Source organism: Oryctolagus cuniculus, chromosome 13 (assembly GCF_964237555.1).
Source record: "Oryctolagus cuniculus chromosome 13, mOryCun1.1, whole genome shotgun sequence".
NCBI lineage: Eukaryota > Metazoa > Chordata > Mammalia > Lagomorpha > Leporidae > Oryctolagus > Oryctolagus cuniculus.
Genome location: NC_091444.1, coordinates 79,270,905 through 79,288,043, shown reverse-complemented (window position 1 = coordinate 79,288,043; position 17,139 = coordinate 79,270,905). Strand labels below are relative to the sequence as shown.

General features: G+C 39.6%; 1 protein-coding gene across 2 annotated transcripts in view; it reads right to left on the bottom strand.

The window, feature by feature from the left end:
- The window catches only part of NET1 (neuroepithelial cell transforming 1), a 58,956-nt gene that overhangs the window by 22,782 nt on the left and 19,035 nt on the right, over positions 1-17,139 (bottom strand). Inside the window, exons 1-3 of one of the 2 annotated variants that reach the window (XM_070055811.1) lie at positions 15,479-15,702; positions 13,529-13,595; positions 6,083-6,142 (exon numbers count right to left, since the gene is read on the bottom strand). In XM_070055811.1, the coding sequence (XP_069911912.1) occupies positions 6,083-6,142; positions 13,529-13,595; positions 15,479-15,687 (336 nt within the window). In that variant the 5' untranslated portion in view covers positions 15,688-15,702. Of the gene's footprint in view, positions 1-6,082; positions 6,143-13,528; positions 13,596-15,478; positions 15,703-17,139 lie in introns of those variants that run through there. The other variant, XM_002721685.5, reaches the window with a different exon arrangement.

Below are 17,139 nucleotides of genomic sequence, written 5' to 3'. Positions count from 1 at the left end.
TGGAGCTGTCGATCCGAAGCCAGGAGCCAGGAGCTTCTTCTGGGTCTCCCATGTGGGTGCAGGGGCCCAAGGACTTGGCCATCTTCTACTGTTTTCCCAGGACATAGCAGAGAGCTGGATCAGAAGAGGAGCAGCCGGGACTAGAACCGGGGCGCATATGGGATGCTGGCGCTTTAGGCCTGGGCGTTAACTCACTGAGCCACAGTGCCGGCCCCTATTTATTTATTTATTTATATTTGACAGACAGTGAGAGAAAGAGAGACAGAGAGAAAGGTCTTCCTTCCTTTGTGTTCATCCCCCAAATGGCTGCTACGGCTGGCGCTACGCTGATCCGAAGCCAGGAGCCAGGTGCTTCTTCCTGGTCTCCCATGTGGGTGTAGGGGCCCAAGCACCTGGGCCATCCTCCACTGCCTTCCCGGGCCACAGCAGAGCTGGACTGGAAGAGGAGCAACCAGGACTAGAACCCAGCACCCATATGGGATGCCAGCACCACAGGCAGGGGATTAACCAAGTGAGCCACGGCGCCGGCCCCAAAGTATTCTTTTCTTTTTCTTTTTTTAAAGTTTTTATTTAATGAATGCACTTTTTCATAGATACAACTTTAGGAATACAGTGGTTCTTTCCCCCATACCCACCCTCCCCTCTCAACTCCCATCCCACTTCCCTCTCCCTCTCCCATCTCCTTCCTCATTATAGTTCATTTTAGTTTGATTTTATATACAGAAGACCAACTCCATGTTAAGCAGATTTCAACAGTTTGCAGTCACGCACACACACACATACCCCATATAGAGTACAGTTTGGGAACAAAATTTGCAGCCAATTCTCATAATACAACTCATTAGGGACAGAGATCCTATATGGGGAGTAAGTGAACAGTGACTTCTCGTTGTTTTAACAATTAATATGCCTATTTATGACGTCAGTGATTATGTGAGGCTCTTGCCATGGGGTGCCAAGGCTATAGAAGCTTTTTGTGACCATAGACTCCATTGGTATTTGGTGGCCATAAGCAAAGTGGATGTTCTCTCCTCCCTTCAGAGAAGAGTATATCCTTCTTTGAAGGTCCTTTCTTTCCACTGAGGTCTCACAGAGATCTTCCATGTAGGATATTTTTTGCAACAGAGTCTGGGCTTTCTATGCCTGAAATGCTGTCACAGGCCTTCAGCCAGACCAGGAAGCCTTAAGGGTTGATTCTGAGGTCAGAGTGTTATTTACAGCGAATGTCATTCTAGGAGTCTGCTGTGTGGACTGCTTCCCATATTGGACTTTCCTTCTTTTTAAATTCTATTATTATTACCAGGCACTTGATGTTATTTACATGATCACTTTTATACTTAAAACTATCTATATGTTGACTTTAACATTTAATATGATCATTTTAACAGTTAAGATGGCATTTATACCACCGATTTTTAGGGGTTTGGAGTCTCATGACAAGTTCTTAGGATGTACCCTTAGAAGTACATCTGAAGGACTGTATGCAGAACTATACTGCTTTACAGTTATAGACTACCTCCTCCATCTCTTATTTCCCCTCTCATTTTTAATTGAGATCTTTTCCATTGGACTTAAAATACGTATGATTAACTATGTACATAGAATTCAGCATACAGCAGGAAGAAGAGAAAAGAAAGAAAGCAAACAGAGAAAACAAAACAAAACAAAACAAAACAAAAAGGATATACAAAATAAAAAGTAACAATGATAAACTGTCACTCAGTCCGGTCAAGGACTATTCAAGTCATTGATTCTAAAAGTGTCAATTTCGCTTCTATAGCTTTCATTTTAGGAGTGCTATTAATTCTCCCAAGTCAGGGAAAACATATGGTATTTGTCTCTTTGGGACTGGTTATTTCATTAAGTATAAGGTTTTCCAGCTTGCCCCATTTTGTTGCAAATGATTAAATCTCATTCTTTTTTATTGCTGTGTAGTATTCCATAGTGGACATATCCCACAATTTCTTTATCCAGTCTTCGGTTGATGGGCATTTAGGTTGCTTCCATGTCTTAGCTATTGTGAACTGAGCTACAATAAACATGGAGCTGCAGATAGCACTTCTGTTTACTGATTTCATTTCCCTTGGGTAATTTCCAGGAGTGGGATGGCTGGGTCACATGGTAGGTCCATATTCAGATTTTTGAGGTATTTCCATACTGTTTTCCGTAGTGGCTTTTCCAGTTTACATTCCCACCAATAGTGGGTTAGGGTGCCCTTTTCCCTACATCCTCTCCAGCATTTGTTTTTGTTGATTTCTGTATGAGGGTCACTCTAACAGGCATGAGGTGAAACCTCATTTTTTTGAAGTATTCTGTTCTTTGAACACCATCAGGATTCACATTTTTATACAAACCTGATTCATGAAAATGTAATTTTGTATTACTCATCTAGTATTATTTCACATTAGAAAAAGGCAAGGCTCCTGGCTGCTAACATACATAGCTGAAGCACCTTAAAAAATGTTCTTTTAAAAATGAATAATTTTATATTTAATTCAATAGTGAGAAGGCCTGGTAAAATATTAGAAAAATATGATAAGCGATCACAACTCCAAGACAAAACAGCCAATGATATATAACATGTAAATTCAATTAATATCAGCATTAAATTCTTAGTATAAGTCATATCTGTGGGGAGCAATCCGGACTGGACTAAGTTACTGAAATTAAGACTTATTCTATGCATCTGCTCTCCCACAACATGGCGTTGGGAGAGAAGTAAACAGCTTCCGCACAGCTGCCTCCAGTTCAACCAATTAACTGTAGGACTTGCTCCTGATTGGAGAGCAGCGTACTCGGCGTGTGGGCAGCCGAGTTGGGATTGGCGGAGGAGGACTATAAAGGAGGAGAGAGACGGCATGCACGAGGAACATCTATGGGGAACATCTAAGGGAACCCGTGCAGCCCCCGAGAAAGCCGGCCGGCGGTGTGCCGCTCCCCTGTGGAAGTGGGGAATGTGGCCAGGGGGAACTGCCCTTCCACGGAGGTGGAAGGGATAGTAGCCAACCCGGGAAGAACCAGCAGCAAACCCGGGGAGGGCCGAGCAGACGAAAAGAACAGCGCAGGGTCCTGTGTTGCTCCTCCACGAAGAGGGGGAGCGACAATATCCAAAGTCAAAATACATAATACAATGATCACATTACATCAGAGCTACATTCAAGGTCTTACTTCATTTGATCTACAATCATTCATTCATCAAATATTTACTTAGCAGCTGTTATAGCTCAGGTCATGTGGCTAGGTTACTGAAAGACAGAGGGAAATAAAGTTCCTATTGGCATCAAATAATCATATAAACTGATTATATCTAAATATTACATAATAATTATTTTATTTAGATGTAAAGCCAAGCAAGAAATAGGGGGCAGAGGGAACTGACAATATGTTTTCAAGGTGTTTCAATGCAGGGAGAAATAACTTTAAGGATGTATGCACTTGAGGCCGGCGCTGTGGTGCAGCGGGTTAATGCCCTCACCTGAAGCACTGGCATCTCATATGGATGCCAGTTCTAGTCCTGGCTGCTCCTCTTCTGATTCAGCTCTCTGCTATGGCCTGGGAAAAGCAGTGGAAGATGGCCCAAGTCCTTGGGCCCCTGCATCCATGTGGGAGACCCGGAAGAAGCTCCTGGCTTTGGATTGGCGCAGCTCTGGCTGTTGTGGCCATCTAGGGAGTGAACCAGCAGATGGAAGATCTCTCTCTGTCTCTACCTCTCTCTGTAACTCTGTCTTCCAAATAAATAAAATAAATCTTAAAAAAAAAAAAAAAGAATGCATACCCCGGTTTTCAGTTCTGGCTATACAGAGTAATCATCTTTCAGCTTTAGAAAATAAGAACAAAAACTAGATGTTCTTTGAAGACATATGGGGCCAGATTAGTGGAGGATGAAGTAGCGGGAGAAGAATAAACTCTGGGAAGGATTCCTGGAGATAATGTTTGAGTGCAGGTAAGTAGGCACCAGCCAAGTAAAGAAAAGAAATATGGATATTCAAGGAGTAGAAAGGATATATGATAAGAGAAAAACAATGGAGGAATGGAGTAGAGGGGCAATCATAAATGGGTTACAATAGGTATTTGGATTTTAACCTACAAGCAATGATTAGCCACCAAAAGAATTAAAGCAAAATACTAAGAAAACCCAATTGTAAAGAAACACTAGTATGGTGTCATGAAAAGGCTACAGGCAAGAAGGCTAGCACAAGGCTGTAAATGGATGAAAGGGAAAATCAGGACTATGATACGGCTTAAAAGCATAGATTAGGGAATCAGCAGTTATACACACCTGATCCTATGAACAAATGAGTTCTTCAGAAAAATATTATTAAAAGATTGCTAAAGATGGAAGCTTAGGAATGTTCTTTAATTTCTGCAACTCTAATCTAACTGCAATCTTACTCTAATCTAGACACTATACTAAGCCATCATTAACAATTTTTTCTCAATATATGGAAGGACTACATTTCAGAAAAATCAACTGTAAATTGAATCAATGTATGATATTATATGGAAGGTATAAGGTTATTTTTTTTTTTAGGATGTATTTATTTGAAAGTCAGAGTTACACAGAGAAAAGGAGAGGCAGAGAGAGAGAGAGGTCTTTCATCCACTGGTTCACTCCCCAGTTGGCTACAATGGCCAGAGCTCTGCTGATCCAAAGCCAGGAGCCAGGAGTTTCTTCCAGGTCTCCCACACGGGTGCAGGGGCCCAAGGACTTGGGCCATCTTCTACTGCTTTCCCAGGCCATAGGAGAGAGCTGGATCAGAAGTGGAGCAGCTGGGACTCCAACCGGCGCCCATATAAGATGCTGGCACTGCAGTGGTGGCTTCTACCAGCTATGCCACAGCTCCAGCCCCAAGGCTGTTTTTTTAAGGAAAAAACAAACAAACAAACAAACAAAACCAAACACTTATAGGGTGGTTATTGTGGTGCAGCAGGTTAATCTGCCTGCTTGGGATACCTGGCTTGAATCTCGGCTACTCTGTACTTGGGATCCAGTGGATGATGGCCCAAGCACTTGTGTTCTGGCCACCCACATAGGACAGCTGGATGTAATTCCCAGCTCCTGGTTTCACCATGGCCCAGCCTTGCCCACTGTGGGCATTTGGGGAACAAACTAGTAAATAAAAGATCTGTTTCTCTCTGTCACTCTGCTTTCCTAAGTAAGTGAATTTTTATAAAAAATAACATGTGAACACAACAGAAGAGGGAGCTCCAGAGTTAGGTAGCTGTAAAGGCTATCCTGGCCTCCTCAACGAAAAATACAGGGCCTGGCACTGTGGCGCAGTAGGTTAATCCTCCACTTGCAGTGCTGGCATCCCATATGGGCGCTGGTCTAGTCCCGGCTGCTTCTCTTCAGATTTAGCTCTCTGCTATGGCCTGGGAAAGCATCTTCTAGATGGCCCAAGTCCTTGGGCCCCTGCACCCATGTGGGAGACCCAGAAGAAGCTCGATGGAAGATCTTTCTCTCTGTCTCTCCCTCTCTCCGTCTGTAACTCTACCTCTTAAATAAATAAATAAAATCTTAAAAAAAAAAAAAAAAAGAGTGCAATCATGAGCACCGTTTAAAACTATCACAAGAAAATAGAGAATGTGGAGTAGAATGTCTTTGTAGCATAAAATAAATTAAGAAAACCCCTGCATGGCTCTCTTTAGAAAAACCTGATTCAACATTTAAAGATCAAGAGATTTCACATAAAAATCCAGATTTTGACAGTCCTATGTGCACCACAATGGGCTAGAATACTGTAGTGTTGCCTCTTTCAGGAGAGGCATGGGGCTCTCATGGTCACCACTCTCTAGACTACTTCCTTTTCTTAATATATTGTGGGCCTGCCTTGTTAGGTATTTGTGTTTGTGATCACTAGTTATGGCCTGACACTGTTCTGAAAGTGGTCTTCCTCTTGTTGGACCAACACAGAAGAAGAGCAGCAAAAAGATGGTCTCTATGAGCCAAAATTATTCAATTTTGCAATGAAAGAAGCAATCCCCAGCAACCTGACCAATATTTTTATTTTTTACAGTACAGAAATAAAATGCTACCTGCATATTTTAAAGTGCTTTACTTTAACAAAGCAGTAAGGTTTACCTTCAGATCCAGGCTGCTAAGGCTGACAACATCATCATCTTTATCTCTCCGTTTTCTTTTCTGTAAGAAAAAAAGATTCATTCTCACATAGAAGGAATGTATATTACCCCATTCAAGAAGGGTCTATACAACTAGAAAAACCACTTTTAAAAAGTTAACCCTTTGGCTGCACTCACAAGAAAATTATTTTGATGAGAGACATTCACATATACTCTACACAGTCCTCCTAACCCCCACTAGTCATCTTCTGCTGTGTTGTGAGTCTACTCTATTAAAACTTACTTATATAAAGATTTTCAGAACAGAACTTTTAGGTAAGTCCAAGGCTGTCTGTACTTGTTAGATAAAAAGCAAAATATGTTTTATCCAGAAAAGAAATATATTTTTTAAAAAAGGAACACATATTATTTATCCTCTTGGAAGGGTAGGGGTGTTCACTTGAAAAGAAAATATCTTTTTTTCATGGCTCAGATTTGTTGCCCGAAGCAGAATTTATTAACTAAGCTCCAGGATTTTTTAGATGAACATCCACAATGCTGGAGTACTTGACCATAATCATTCATCCCTTCTGGCACCAATAAGAGCCAAACTGTCATATTTACCATTTCTGGGTCTTAATGAATACTGAATATGCACCCTTAAGTAATATTTCAGTATTCTTCATTTCAAAATAGCCTTTCAGATTATTTGTGACACAGCCTAGTCTAGTGATCTCTTAAAAATGACCAACCAGGGCTCTCTTCCAGTTCCTGGGATTACACAGGAGGAAAAAAAATGGGAATCAAAACAAAATTAATCAGGAAAAGGTCAATAAGGAAAAACAAAATGCCCAAGTCCAGGTAGAAGTGGGGCAAGTATCAGAGCTAAGAGGTCTCAGAAAGCAAGATACCATGAAAACAACAGAGGGAACTCTGTGAGATAAGAAAAGTTATTTGAACCAAGCCTCCTTATAACAGTTGAGGAAAGGGACCATCGTTGTGGCATGGTGGGTAAAGCAGTTGCATTCCATATTGGCATCCCATATAGTTTCATGTTCTGGCTGTTCCACTTCTGATCCAGCTCCCTGCTAATGGCCTGGGAAAAGCAGTGGAAGATGGCCCAGGTGCTTGGGCCCCTGCGCTCACATCAGGGACCTGGAAGAAGCTCCTGGCTCCAGGTCCAGGCCCAGGCCCAACCCCTGCCCAGGCTATTGTGGCCATCTGGAGAGTGAACAAGCAGATGGAAGGTGTGTGTGTGTGTGTGTGTGTCTCTCTCTCTCTCTCTCTCTGTAATGCTTTCAAATAAATAAATAAATCTTTAAAAAGAAGTTGAGAAAAAAAAAGAATAGAAAATTATCAAAGTCAAATCCTATATAAAAATCACTCTAAGAAAAAAGAGGATAAAGGACAGAATACCACTCCATTAGGGTAGGGGTGGAGAGTGGCTGGCCTGCAGGCTATATAAGGCCCACGGAATCATTTGGTCTGGCCCCACCAGGTAGGACTCAAAATTCGATAAATCTATTTTTAATTTGATAATTTTTAAGTTGATAATTACAAAATTATGGCCCATGAATGATGTTATAAATATCCCAATGGCCTATGTGGAAAAGAGGTTTCTCACATTTGCAGTAGAGAATGAAAGCATACCAGAAAGAAATGCTTAAAGAGGCAGAGCAAAAATTATAATATACCATTTCAAATTCAGCTAAAAGATACTAAGATAATCTAAAACAAGAACTAACAATATAAATAAGAATTGTAAAGACTAAAAATGAGGTGACAGAACTCAAGAAATCTTTACTGATTCCAAGGTCATATCTTGGAAGATGCAGGAAAGTATGAATAACATGATCCCTATTTTGGAAAGCTATGTAATACAATATCCTTATATGTGTATCTTTATGATTAGTAAATAATAATTTGAAGAAAATACAGAGGGATACATGAGATATTGTTGACATGGCTTAGAGAGGAGGTTGGGGATGGAAGGACTCATTAGGGGAAGGAAAAGGGAGGAGAGGGAGGAAAATGGCAAGCAAAATGAACAAAGCATGTATATGATTATCCTTACACAACTATCTGAAACTGAATACATGTGAGTATGTGAAGAAATTTAACAGATTTTGAAAGTACTAACTTTGTTTCTTTTAATTATTTTCAAGTTTTGTCTTTCATATTTATTGCTTTAATCTATCCAGAATTTATTTTTATATGTATATGGCATTGGGTAAGAACATTAACTGCTACCACCCCTAACATCATTTGTACAGAGTCCCATTCCTTCTTCAAGTCTGTGAAGTTCTCATATATATGTGGGCTTCTTTCTTGGTTTCAAATTTTGTTCCACTGTCTATTTGTCCATCTCTGTGCTCATATCACACTGAGTCCTAATAACTATCACAGTAAGACAAGTGCTCCACAGCTTGTGTACTGTTTTTGGTCTTCTGGGCTATGTACTCTCTCACATGACTTGCAGAACGAGATCTAGTAAACTAATGACATAACTATTAAAACTGTACTAAAACTTATGGAGTAATTTACAAAGAACTGACATTTTTATACGGAGTCTTTCATTGCATGACTACGCATATAGTACTCATATAGCTCCCCATTTAATTAGGTACTGTATGTTTTCATTAATTTTTTACAAACTTCCCCATCAAGGTTTCACACATTTTTTTCACGGGTTACTAGTTTTCAAGTTGTTACTATTTCAATTAGAGGGTCTTCAAAATTTACAATTGCTTATTTATTGCTAGTATTTACACACACACACACACACACACACATATACATTCCACTGGTTTAATTATAAATATATATTTTCCTAGAAAATAAGGTCCAAAATTTTAAAATAGATGGGGGATATAATTCTAAAAAGGAAAAGAACCTCTAATATAAATGATCTATTAACTATCTCAAACTGTAAAGTTATATGACTTTCTCATTAAATATTACAAAATATATATGAAGTATATATAATATGAAATAATATGAAATGTTATGAAATGTTAATTTCAAAGAGATTTTTATGGTCAAATACTTCACAATTAGCATGGATTGAAATGTAATAGATACTATTTTGAACTTCAAAGAAGAATGAGATTAACTTCTGTTTGCAAAACAGCACTAAAATAAACATTTCCTTCATTTCTGGCCTTTGGTCATTGCCTTTTAGAAGTCAAAAAAGGAATGAACTTTATGTTACCACAAGGGCAACACAGCACAAACTACAGATGTGCTTGGATCCAGGAAGGCCACATCATCCCTCATCACATTAAAGCATTGTTTTCAAACAATGGGCATCTCAAGCTATGCTTCATCATTTATAGGAATGTTCTGTCTCCAGTTTGTACCAGGTCATTCAATTTTTTTCCCTTTTTTTAAAATTAATATATGGGGCCAACGCCACGGCACAGTAGGTCAATCCTCCACCTGCAGTACTGGCATCCCATATGGGCGCCGGTTTTAGTTCCAGCTGTTCCATTTCCAATCCAGCTCTCTGCTGTGGTCTGGGAAAGCAGTAGAAAACGGCCCAAGTCCTTGGGCCCCTGCACCCACGTGGGAGACTGGGACAAGTGTCTGGCTCCCGGCTTCAAATTGGTGCAGCTCCAGGTATTGCAGCCATTTGGGGAGTGAACCAACGGAAGAAAGATCTTTCTTTCTGTCTCTCCCTCTCACTGTCTGTAACCCTACCTCTCCAAACAAATAAATAAAATCTTTAAAAAAATATAAAGTAATAGATTTCATGCATTCCATAGGTAGAGTCCCAAGAAGACAACCACATTTCCCTCCCTCTCCTCTCTTCCTTTCATCAGTTTTTTGAAAAGACATAATTTTAATCCATTCGATATTCACATGCTTAATTCAACACTAACCAAAATATTCAACAAGTAAGAAGGAAAACCAAAGTTCCACAGAAGTATAAACAAGGACTAAAAATGACAATCATGTCACAAAATGATTTTTGTTTTTAAAGATTTATTTTATTTATTTTGAAGGACAGAGTTACAGAGAGGTAGAGACGGAGAGAGAGAGAGAGAGAGAGAGAGAGGTCTTCCATCTGCTGGTTCACTCCCCAGATAGCCGCAATGGCAGGAGCTGCACCGATCCAAAGCCAGGAGCCAGGAGCTTCTTCTGGGTCTCCCACATGGGTGCAGGGGCCCAAGGACTTGGGCCATCTTCTACTGCTTTTCCAGGCCACAGCAGAGAGCTGGATGGGAAGAGGAGCAGCCGGGTCTCAAACTGGCACCCATATGGGATGCCGGTGCTTCAGGCCAGGGTGTTAACCCACTGTGCCACAGTGCCGGCCCCACAGAATGATTTTTTTAAAAGTTTATTTATTTGAAGCCGACGTTGTGGCATAGTGGGTAAGGCTACTGCCTGACAATGGCATCCCATTTGTACACTGGTTCTAGACCCGGATGCTCCACTTCTAATCCAGCTCCCTGCTAATTTGCCTGGGAAAGCAGCAGAAGACGACCGACGTGCTTGGACCCCTGTATTTATGTGGGAGATCTGGAAGAATCTCCTGACTCTTGGCTTCAGCCTGGCCCAGTCCTGGCAGCTGCGGCCACTTAGGGAGTGAAACCAGCTAATGGAAGAGCTCCGTTTTTCTCTGGCTCTTCCTCCCTCTGTGTAAATCTGACTTTCAAATAAATAAGTAAATCTTTTTAAAAAAAGTTTACTTCTTTGTCTTTATTTATTTGAAAGGCACAGTGAATTAATGAGTGAGTAACAGAGACAAAGAGAGAGACACAGAGAGATTCTCCATCCTAGACTAGGCCTGGAGGAAGCCAGGAGCCAGAGATTCTGTCCGAGTCTCCCAGGTGGGTGGCAAACACAAAAAGTACTTCAGCCATCATCTCCTGCTTCCCAGGATGTGCAGTAGCAGGAAGCTGGATAGAAGCAGAGACAGGACCCGATTCCAGTCACTACAATGTGGGATGTAGGTGTCCCAGGCAGCAACTTAAGCTGCTGAGCCACAACACCTGCCCCTTTAATGAGTCTTAGAGCCAATGACCTTGCTTGAACTCTTTAATTTATTATCTGCTCTTAACATTCTGTTGAATAGACACATTATAAGTAAAGAAATCATACTATCTCTTCCTTTCTACTTTGTGTATCTTTTTTTTCTCAGTGTGTTAGTTTACTGTGTTGCTAAACAGACAGCGATGATAGGCTTCTTTTTAAGTCTAAAGGAAATGTTAAACATTTTCATTACATTTATTGCTTGTGATAGGTCTCAGGCTAGGGAAATTCTCTACTATTCCTGGTTTACCAAAAAGTTTATTATGAGTGAGTACTGATATTATTTTCTTCTACTCTTAGATTTCTTTCAATTTGTTTTGGTTTATTCTACATTCTTTTTCTAGTGTATCTTGAGTTTTACCCTTAGTTCATTAATTTTTGTACTTTTCTGGAACTATAAAATTAAAATTTATAATTTTCCCTCTTAGTTTTCCTTAATCACATACCAGAAGTTTTTTGTTTGTTTGTTTGTTTTTAAGATTTATTTATTTACTTGAAAGGCAGAGTTACTGAGAGGCAGAGGCAGAGAGAGTTCTTCCATCTACTGGTTCACTCCCCAGATGGCTGCAATGGCCGGAGCTGTGTGCCGATCCAAAACCAGGAGCCAGGAGCTTCCTCCAGGTCTCCCACATGGGTGCAGAGGTCCACATTCCAGAAGTTTTAATATATGAGCCATAAGATATTTCTTTTGGTTTGCCCAAGTATGATAGACGCATAGGAAAATGTTAGAACTATTTTTTTAATGTATTTTAAGTACTATAAAATAGGCTTTACTAATCATAAGCAGATTATAGTTCATTATTATTTACATTATAGTTTAAATAACAGTGTTTGAATCAGATCCAATACATCAGTCCCAAACTCTGAAACTGTCATGGCTATTTATGCTCTCATTAAACTTACTCTAAGTGAATATAGGTTGACTATGCCTTATTTGAAATGCCTGGGACCAGAAGTGTTTCAGATATTGGATTTTTTAGATTTTGGAATATGTGCATTGACTTTATGGGCTGAGCATTCCCAACTGGAAAATCTAAAATCCACAATGCCCCAAAATCCAAAACTTTCCAAGTATCAGGTTAATGCTCAAAAAGTTTCAGATTTAAAGCACTGAAGATTTTGGGTTTTCAGATTAGAGATTCTCAAACTGTATAGTATACCTTGAGATATTAGCTCACAACAGTCATATATATAAATTAGAAACATACCATGAATAAATGCTCAAAATATTTCTGATATTAGAAATGTCTTGGAGAGCTTTTTCTACTCAAGTTTTTCTGTTTGTTTAGGCTCACTGACGTGTAAGGGAAAGGGGCCAAGATGGCAAACATTTCAAAGGACTATGGAAAATGGCATTAAAATCATGAGATTCTTGCTATGAATGTTTTCCTCGCCAAATAACGTAATGGATATAATAATATGTAAATCTTGGAGCTGGCATTGTGATACAGTGGGTTAAGCCACCACTTATGACACCAGCATCCCATTGTGTCAGCTGGGAGTCCTGGGTAATCCATTTCTAACCTGGCATTTCAATGATGTGCCTGGAAAGGCAGCAGCAGCAGATGGCCTATGTACTAAGGCTTCTACAACCCATGTGCGAGACTGGAACAGAATTCCCGGTCCTGGCTTTCAACTGGACCAGAACTGGCTAAGGAGGCCATTTGAGGAGTGAACCACCGCATGTAAGATCTTTCTCCTTCCCTCTGTCTGTTGCTCTGCCTTTCAAAAGAATAAATAAATTAGCACATAAATCTTAAAGAAAACACCAGCAACCAGAAATCTGAAACGGGAATGCTCAACAATCAAAACATTATATATATAACCTTCCATCAAGCAGTTTTATATATATATACATATATATATATATATATTTTTTTTTTTACAGGCAGAGTGGACAGTGAGAGAGAGAGACAGAGAGAAAGGTCTTCCTTTGCCGTTGGTTCACCCTCCAATGGCCGCCGTTTCCGGCGCACTGCGGCCGGCACACCGCGCTGATCCGATGGCAGGAACTAGGTACTTATCCTGGTCTTCCATGGGGTGCAGGGCCCAAGTACTTGGGCCATCCTCCACTGCACTCCCTGGCCACAGCAGAGAGCTGGCCTGGAAGAGGGGCAACTGGGACAGAATCCGGCGCCCCGACTGGGACTAAAAGCTGTTATAGATTGTATACAAAAATAACTTGATGTTTGATGATATGCATTCTTAAATTTAACATTGTTAGAATAAGAGAAAGGACTGCATAAACATTAACAGATATGAGTACTTTGCAAAATATCTTTTATATTTACTTGAAATTAGATGGTCATAAAATTCTGTCCCTCAAAATGCTCAGAAGAAGTACTGACAACCCAATTATACACTACACTGAAAGACAAGCCAAGAGTTAATTCTATCTAATGCTTCAAAATAAAAAATATAGTTATCTACTCACCAAAGTAAAATCCCAATGGGGGCCAGGTGTTAAAAATGTGAAGGAGCTACCTCTCCGAAGGGGATATCTGTTAATAGAAAACAAACAATAAACACAAGTAACATTAGTATAATAAAAGCATTGTATTTTAAAAAGTTATTTTTCATAGTTTCCAAACTTTTTAAAAGTTGCCTAGTCATCCAACCTTAGAAGTAAAAGAGATAATATGTAAAAATTAAACAAGGTATAGGTTCTGGTGATTCTGAGAATCTCTGCAATCAAAGAGCCTATATAAAATTAGAATAGGTTATTAAAAAAAATACAACTCACCAAACTAATCAGGGTTTATCTTGGGAATATATACATGATCCAATAATACAAGATCTAGTAGTAATACTCTATATTGTATTACTAAGTTAAATAAAAATGAATTAACTTTTTAGCAGGTGCAAAAAATATGATAAAGATACTCTTAATAGATATTTGCATTTCGTTTTGGTTAGTCCTTCTGATTTAAGAAAATTACAATTTAATACAGCCAAATTAAAAACTTCTAAATAACTACATTTGAGACAAAGGTCTCAAATGAGAATAAAACATGACTAAATGTTGCTCTTTATCACTGAGTGACAGACTTTTCTTTTGTGTTTTCTTTCCATTCACTGTAAAGAAATTAAGCAGTGTGGCAGGCACTGTGGCGCAATGGGATAAAGCCCCGGCCTGCAGCACTGGCATCCCATATGGGAACTGGTTTGAGTTTCAACTGCTCCACTTCCGATACAGCTCTCTGCTAATGTGCCTGGGAAAGCAGCAGAAGATGGCCCAAGTGCTTGAGCCCCTGCACCCACTTGGGAGACACTCAAAGAGGAGTGTGAAGCTGTACACTGGGGAAAGGGAAGGCTTCAGGTATGCCTTGACTGGAAGCTGTTGGCAAGACAAGTGGCAGGAAGGCTAACTAGAAGCAGGCAATCTACTGTGCACGGTGTTAGGATACATATTTGATTTTCTCTAGTTAGTTCTAAGCTGGAAGCAAGATAAATTTCAGAAACTGGCATTTATTAATGAAACCCTGGCCAACTCTTTAGGCCAAATATTCCAGCAGCTATTATTTAACTTTATGGATTGTCAGGCTACTGTCCATTTATACATTTGGCCTCACCTTTGATCTCCATACTCTCTGTTCACTCTAAGTTTTGGAAACACCACAGGTGGCTGTCGTTCTTGTAAAAATTTACAGGCTTGGGAACGGCACTTTGGCATAGCAGGTAAAGCAGCCATCTGCAGTGCTGGTATCCCACATGGCCACCGGTTTGAGTTCTGGCTGCTCTGCTTCTGATCCAGCTCTCTGCTGTGGCCTGGGAAAGCAGTAGAAGATGGCCTAAGTCTTTGTGCCCCTACACCACATGGGAGACCAAGAAGAAGCTCCTGGCTCCTGGCTTCAGATCAGTGCAGCTCTGGCCATCGCAGTCAACTTGGGAGTAAACCAGCGGATGGAAGACCTCTCTCTCTCTGCCTCTTCTTCTCTCTCTGTGTAACTCTGACTTTCAAATAAATAAATAAATCTTTACAAAAAAGTTTACAGGCCTAAACAAAATACAAGGGCTTCTGTAGTTTTCTAAATTAACAGAGAAGTTTGTTCAGATTTTGACAAGGCACACAAAGGAAAATGGCTCTAAGAAGAAAAAGGAAATCAAGGCTTTACAGAAAATTAGTACCTAAGTAATCTTAGGGTTCAAAAAGTTCATGAAAACAGAATTAAAAGACCACTTTATTTTGGTGTAAAAAAATCAAAATCTATGTACTTATTCCATGAAATACACTTTCTACAAACATTTGAAGACTCCTCATATACATGGATTGAAATTTTTTTGCATCAAAATCAGCTTATCTTTTAATTCCATTTTTCCATGAATTTTCACTCTCAAAGGTTATTTATTTATTTATTTATTTCTTAAAGATTTATTTACTTACTTGAATGAGCTACACAGAGGAGAGAGGAGAGACGAGAGAGGAGAGAGGAGAGAGAGAGAGAGACTTCCATCTGCTGGCTCATCCCCAACTGGCCGCAAAGACCGGAGCTGTGCCCATCCGAAGCCAGGAGCCAGGAGCTTCTTCCACTTTCCCACGTGGGTGCAGGGGCCCAAGGACTTGGGCAACCCTCCACTACTTTCCCAGGCCATAGCAGAGAGCTGGACTGGAAGAGGAGCAGCCGGGACTAGATCCAGTGCCCACATGGGATGCCGGCGCTTCAGGCCAGGGCGTTAACCCACTGTGCCACAACGCTGGCCACTCAAAGGTTATTTATAATCTAATACAGTAATCTCTTTGTGCTTTTGCTTTCCATAGCTTCAGTTACTTGAGATAAGTGGAAGTCTGAAAATATTGTTGTGACTCTGAAAAGAGAGAAAACTATAGTCATGTAATTTTTAGCACAGTGTATTTATAGTTCTTTTATTTTCATTTACTGTTGTTAATTTCTTGCTGTACCTAATTTGAAATTAAATTTTGTATAAGGAAAAATATGGCATATATTAAGATTTGGCACTATCTTGGGTTTCAGGCATCCCTAGTGAATAAACGTGGGCTGCTGTACAAATACCCGTGTATATTACAAGGTAGTATTCACAGTGGCAATTAAAATGTTCATTAAAAACTATTTTATGGGACTGCACTGTGGCGCAGAGGGTAAAGCCATCACCTACAATGCTGGTATCCCATATAGAAACCAGTTTGTGTTCCAAGCTGCTCCACTTCTGATCCAGTTCTCTGATGATGGCCTGGGAAAAGCAGCAAAAGATAGCCTAAGTACTTGTGTCACTGTCACTGTCACCCTTGTGGGATACCTGGACAAAGCTCCTGGCTTCAGCATGACCCAGCACTGCTATAGTGGCCATCTGAAGAGTGAACGAACAGACAAAAGACCTGTCATTCCCCTTCTCTCTGAAACTCTTTCAAAATAAATAATTCTTAAAAAAAAAAAAAAGCTAAAAGCTAAAACTAAAAACTCCTTTTCGATATAAAATAAGTATTACTGAGAATTACATAGCCAAAGGTACTAATTTATTTACCAGAAACGAATATACTGATTTCAGAATGAATTTCATGTCTGAAAGAAAAATAGTTAAGAATATTAAAAAATTAGCAAATTTTTTAAAACCTGAAAAATGTTTCAGGTTTGATGGTTAAGATTCTTTTCAGGGCTATCTGTAATCAGTTTTATAGCAATTCTATTTTTTCCTGTTTCAATACAAATTTATTTCTATTTATTCTGAATACCCATGAGAAAAAGGAACCCCCAAAATAAATTACGTATAGAAAGCCTGTGAGAGATTGCCAATCTCCAAAACTTTTGGAAAAACACACTCACTTTTTACAGAGGTCAGACCAAAAATGAATAGTTATTTTAAGTCCTTATGGAAAAAATGACCCAATTTCATAAAATATTAAGATTACATGTGACCTTTCCAGAAGATACACAACACAGTCCCTGTAAGGGGAGGCTTAAAGGCTGAAATGTAGAGCAAAAGGTGGGTATTCTACATCTTTCAAGAATTCTGTCCATAAATTTAAATATTTCTGATCTGCAACCCAATATGTTTTTCATGTATTGGAATTAAAACATTTAAAGCAAA